The sequence below is a fragment of the Pteropus alecto genome, unplaced genomic scaffold, assembly GCF_000325575.1.
Source record: "Pteropus alecto unplaced genomic scaffold, ASM32557v1 scaffold6, whole genome shotgun sequence".
NCBI classification, from domain to species: Eukaryota; Metazoa; Chordata; class Mammalia; order Chiroptera; family Pteropodidae; genus Pteropus; species Pteropus alecto.
This window is the reverse complement of record NW_006437738.1, coordinates 189,873-195,577: the sequence shown is the minus strand read 5'-3', so window position 1 is coordinate 195,577 and position 5,705 is coordinate 189,873. Positions and strand designations below refer to the sequence as shown.

The 5,705-nt window shown below is 43.9% G+C and overlaps 2 protein-coding genes and 1 pseudogene across 11 annotated transcripts in view; 2 read left to right on the top strand and 1 right to left on the bottom strand.

Moving 5' to 3' along the window:
• The window catches only part of FAM227A (family with sequence similarity 227 member A), a 53,777-nt gene extending 51,156 nt beyond the window's left edge, over positions 1-2,621 (bottom strand). For 2 of the 6 annotated variants that reach the window (XM_015591622.2, XM_025048861.1), the window contains exon 1: positions 2,086-2,475. The gene's annotated coding sequence lies outside the window, so the exon portion shown is untranslated. Of the gene's footprint in view, positions 1-2,085; positions 2,477-2,501 lie in introns of those variants that run through there. The other 4 variants (XM_025048860.1, XM_025048862.1, XM_025048863.1 and 1 more) reach the window with 4 other exon arrangements.
• On the top strand, positions 281-399 carry LOC112482019 (annotated as a pseudogene).
• Positions 2,596-5,705, top strand: part of CBY1 (chibby family member 1, beta catenin antagonist) — an 8,253-nt gene continuing 5,143 nt past the window's right edge. The window contains exons 1-3 of one of the 5 annotated variants that reach the window (XM_025048867.1): positions 2,662-2,763; positions 4,888-4,957; positions 5,101-5,209. In XM_025048867.1, coding sequence (XP_024904635.1) covers positions 4,904-4,957; positions 5,101-5,209 — 163 coding nt within the window. In that variant the 5' untranslated portion in view covers positions 2,662-2,763; positions 4,888-4,903. Of the gene's footprint in view, positions 2,764-4,887; positions 4,958-5,100; positions 5,210-5,705 lie in introns of those variants that run through there. The other 4 variants (XM_006914730.3, XM_015591624.2, XM_015591626.2 and 1 more) reach the window with 4 other exon arrangements.

Here is a 5,705-nt window from a genome sequence, read left to right as displayed (position 1 = left end):
AAAATCCACGTATAACTTTTGGTTCCCCCAAAATTTTACTAATAGCCTACTGTTGACTAGGAGACTTACTGGTAACATAGATAGTTGATTGTTAACACATATTTTGTATGGTATATGCATTATATGCTACATTCTTAAAACAAAGTAAGCTAAAGAAAATGTTAAGAAAATCATGAGATGAAATATTTAAAGTACTTATGTATTTATTGAAAAATATCCACCTATAAGTGGACCCACCCAATTCAAGGGTCAACTGTAGTTTTAAAAATAAGAAGACTGGGTCTCCAGCCATGCCACTCTGAACGTGCCCAATCTCGTCTGATCTCGGAAGCTAAGCAGGGTTGGGCCTGGTTAGTACTTGGATGGGAGACCACCTATGAATACCAGGTGCTGTAGGCATTTGAAACAAACAAACAAACAAACAAACAAATAAATAAATGAGGAGACTGGAATGCTGAAAAAGCTGGGGCTCCAGACCACCCGGCAAGCTAGTTTCCAAGTAAGAAATGAAATAAAATCTTTCTGTCTCTCTGAGCCACACCTAGAAAGTCAAGAGATTTGGATGAGGTTCCTAAGATCCTTTTCAGCTTTCAAATGCTATGATTCTATGATACATGTCCATCTCCTCGATGAGGGTCTTGATCGATCTTAGGTTTTCTGCTCTCTTCCAAAAAACTGGGCCCATCTCTGCTTTTCTTCCTGGACTGAGAACACTATGGCACATTACAACAGGTTCTCTGAAAAGTCAGGCTTCGACCCTGTTGAGAAGCCTCTTCTCTTGGGAAAATTGAATATTATGCTTAAGAGAAGAGTGTTTTAAAATACACACTCTGTTCTCTTCTCAATTTTTCATTATACTGTTTTAGGATAAGTATTCTCTGAAATGTGTTAAGCTTTTATGTCAGTACTTAAGGAGAAAAAAAAGACAGGTAAGAAAACTAACTTCATTGACTATCTACCCTGTGTCCAGCACTGTGCTACGTGCTGGGGGCAAATGAGTAAAAGAATAAGAAACGTCCTGCTCTCATAGAGCACATATTCTGGCCCCTGAGATTTGAATGTCCTTGTTTAAAGTGAACATGTTTTAATAACCTTCCATAATTCAATATTTACTGAGTGCCTAACACAAGCCAGCAGTGTGCTCAGATGGTGAGCTAACAATCAGTCTTGATCCCGCCCTAATGGAGCTTATAGCTACAAGGCGAGACAAGTGGTAATCAAACAATTATATAAGTAACTGTGTTATAACTGTGACAATTTCTTCGAAGGTAGGTACACAATGCTATGAGATAGCATAATGGGCACTGACCTAGTCAACATGGTCAAGACTTGAATGAGGAGCAAGAGTTAATTAAAAAGGGAGGGGAAACACCATCCAAGCAGAGGGGAGCAAGGGTAGGAAGGTAGGAAAAGGCTTGAGTTGTGCATCACAGTAGCCACTAGCCACATGTGACAACAGAGCCCTTGGAATTTGCTTTGTGTAACTGAAGAACTAAACTGTTCATTCAAATTTAAAAATCAAGCAGTACAAATTTAAATATATTGATTATATGTTGAAATGATGTTTGGGACATTTGGAGTTAAATAAAATATTCAAATTAATATCACCTGATTTGGGGTTTTTTCACTTTAAAAAATATGGCTACTAGAAAATTCTAAATGATATATATGGCCCACATTTTGTTTCCAATGGACAGTGCTGGGCTAGACGGTGCAGATTTTGGTTCCAGGACGTGGAACTCTCCTCTTTTCAATTCAGTGAGGTGCACTTGGAAGAAAATTACAGGTCAAGCCAGAGACTCATGGGTCCTGCCCCTCACTGGCTGGATGACCTGGTGCCCTCACTAGGCACCCAATAAATATCCCTTAACAACCCTGAGTTTCTTCATTTCTCAAATGGAACCAATACACTCTGTTAGAACTTTAGGAGATCTAGAGTTGATTCTCTAGTAGCTCTCTGGCCCTTGCTCACTGTGAGACCTTGAAGCGGCCCCTGAGCCTCAGTTTCCCCTGCTTGCAGAAGCCTATGAGAGTCGGACGTGGGGACCCGGGCGGGGTGGGTCACCATTCTTCTGTCCGTCTTACCTGAAGATATGGACGGAATCAGACGATCTCGAGGACGGTTCCGCCACGGGCTCCTCAGGAGACCCTGCAAAGTTCTGGATAGGACGCCCGACCTCCTTTGCCCGCACATCCACCCGGATGGGGTGCCCACCTTTGCTTTGTGGTGGGGTGGGGGGGAGGAAGAGGAGGAGGAGCAACAGGGTGAGGCCCATTTGGCTACTGTGAGTCCTGGCGTTCTCCAGGCAACGTCGGGCGCAACCACGTGCCACTTTCCCACGACAAAGGAACCGTCGCGAGCCACCGCCAGACTCCGTTACCACGGCGACGGCCCTAGTATGTTGAGGAGACCAGACCAATGGGTTTGTGGGGAGGGCGAGTGTAGTTTCTTGTTCTAGCCTATAGCAGGAGGGCACTTAAGTGACTCCATAAGGCCATACCTTTGTGGAATCCGTTCAGCATCTCGAGGACACTTCTCACACGTTTTTGGTGCTTCGCGAAGGACCTCGTTGGCGACTCCGCCGCGCCGGGAACCCCCCCACTTCTTTGATGGTAGATCCCGGGGCGGGGCTGCGCGTGCGCGCACTGGGCGGGTGGCGGAGAGGCTGGCTGTGGCTGTTGCGACGCCTGACGTGGACCCCGGCAGCCGGCTTGCTGGTGGTCTCAGAGTTTGCTGAGAAACCGACTTCTGGGTCGCGTCAGGTACGTCTCCAAGCCCGGCGTCGCCCGAGGTCTGAGGAGGGGTGGGACTCCCGGGCGCTCCCCTGGGGACTCAGGGCGTCCCCGCAGCTGGAGCTGCCGGAGGGCGCCCGGCAGGGGGGCGGAGGCCGGCTTCACCGCAGGCGGGTCACCGCCCCTCCAGAAGTGTGTTTTCTCGATTGTCAATTGGAGTAGCAATTCCTCCCCGTAGGGCGTGCCCATGAACGTTTGATTGTTCTCTGGCATCGGTTGAGTCCATCAGCCCTGGGAGGCGGTGTACCTGCGCGGCATGTACTTGGCCGGCTCTGAACTCTGGGGGACGCGGATCCCTTGTTAGATTAAAATAAGCTAATGTATTTTATGGCCCATTGCAAACTGTGAAGCGCTGCACCGCGATGAAGTGATTATCACCAGCGCAGAAGTGTAGGCCTTATTTGAAGGCCAATTCCACCACCTTCCCACGCTGCGATGCGGGCAAGTTATTTAGCTTCTTTAAAGCCTCAGTTTTCTGATCTGTGGATGGGGACATAATTTATTTGCCAAGGTCGCCCGTGAGAATCACATGCCACAGCTTATTATAAACACTAAAGCACTTTTACAGCCTTTGCGCCAGGGACCGTTATTTTCTCTGATTACAAATAAAGAAGCCTGAGGCCCAGATGAGCGCTGGATGATAAGTACTGGGGTCCCTCCCACTGGGGGGGAAGCGGCAGAGCGATGGGTGGAACCCAGATGCTCTCCTTTCACTTCGTTCGTTCTGAGCCTTCTCTCACCAGGGAGTTTCACTAGAAAGAGGGCCGCCAAGGGGCCGACCAAGACCTCTAGGTGCACAGTAATGTTCCAGGAGCCCAGGATCTCAGCCAGAGTTGTTTGTGGATTATTGGATCCGACTGAAAAGGCAGCTAGTCCAGACCCTTCGTTTTCCTCTTCTGTTTCTGGTGATGTTTCTCAGTTTAAGGATTATGAGAATTCGTGAGGTTATGAGTGAAGTGTCCCCGTTAAAACCCAGTAGGCACTGAGGGGCAGAGCCAGGCCAGGAACTTGGTCTCTTGTGTCCTGGTGATGTATGTGCTCAGGCGCAGTGGTGCTCTTAGCACAGTTGTGGGCTTTCCAAGAACAACTTGGTTTTTTTCCCCTTCAAATGTCTCTGGATGTTTGGAGAGACAGAAGCTGCCTTTATTTATTGTTTTTTTGTTGTTATTCGTTTGTTTTGTTATCTTCCTAAGTAGTACATGAATATGTTATTAATAGTTCATTAAATCCAGAAGTATATATTTCTCTAACATAATTTTATATTGTAACATATGAAATTGCCACTGTTTGGCAATTCCATTGGAGTCAGCCATCCTGCTCCCCTTCCCAGATTTAACCACTGTGAGCAGTTTGGTGTCTCCTTCCAGATCTTTTTCAATTTTTTTACATGCACCCTTATATATATTATTGCTTTTTTTTTTTTGTCATCTCATATGGGATTATAGTATACAGGTTGTTCTGCAACTTGCTTTCTTAATGTTAGAGTGTGTTGGAAGGCTTTTCAGGTCAGTCCACGTACAGCTGTCTCATTGTCTTTCTTGACCTTTAGTATTCTCTTATAAGAATGTGTCATGATGTGTTTGGCTATAGCAACCATTGGTAGCCATTTCAGATTGTTTCTGATATCAAATGTTATCAACAGTAGAGAACATTTGAAGTAATGTGTTTGGCTATAGCAACCATTGGTAGCCATTTCGGATTGTTTCTGATATCAAATGTTATCAACAATAGAGAACATTTGAAGTAGATTTGCCTGCCAAAAGGTATGCATATTTAAAATTTTGCTAGGTTTTGTCTAATTTAAAAATTATAGCATCTTAGGTTTCCACCAAGAGTAAATGAAGATGTCTTTTTCTCCACATCCTCACCAACATTGGGTATTAGTCATCCTTTAAATTTTGCCTGTATGATGGATGGAAATACTTCTTTTTATGATATATCCCACAAATTATGAATACCAGGGTAATTTGATATACACCTTTAGCCCACTGACCGTGGCTGTGGACCCTGGGAAAGTCGCCTAACTTCTCTGAGCCCTAGTTTTCTCATCTCCGATGTGGATAGGAAAATACTTACTTTATAGGGTTGCTGCAGGGAATACAAGAAATATATGAAGTGTACCCAGCACTGGACCCAACCCATAGTGGATACGCAGGAAGTGATAGTAGGTAGTTTTGTTACTGTGCCCTTTTCTTTTATGAGTTAAAATCTTTCTTCCTGGATATTCTTGTTTCATTCTTGTGTTGCCCTCTACAGACGTAAGATTAATTGCCTTCTCTCTTCCACCCTTTATCTTTTCTCCAACAGAAGCAAAACATCCACTATGTTTTGGATGACATGGTAGCACAACTTCAAACTCCCTCAGCATCTTGGTCCCCACTGCTGTCCTGTTCATCACCAAGCTGGAAACATTCTGGTTTGTCCGAGTTCTAAATTGTTGTGCCCAGACCCAAAGGCCATCCTCTAGGTTGTGGGTCTACTGGTATTTTTCATAGCAAACACACAGCTACCAGTAAAACTCTCATGAGCATACACCGCTAAATATCTTTATTTTTATTTATTTTATTTTTGTTTATAAATCATATACGCATATATACATATACTTCTGTGTTATATATTGTAAAACCTCCAAAGAAGCTTTTAAACTTTTATCATTCATTTTAGTGATATTAATTTCTACATCACTGAAAATAGCACAGAAGTTTTTCTTCATGTTCTCATTAAATGTCTTGCTAATTGTGATGCATTTATCCTATGAGTTATCTTTTAATGATAGTTAATATAAAACCTTTTTCAAATAGTCTTGAGAACTTTCCTCTGTTTTTGGCCAACTTCTTGTCAGATATGATTAACTCATACTGTTTTTATTATAATATGGTGAAGGAAGATCTTATGCGTAGGAAGGGATAGTG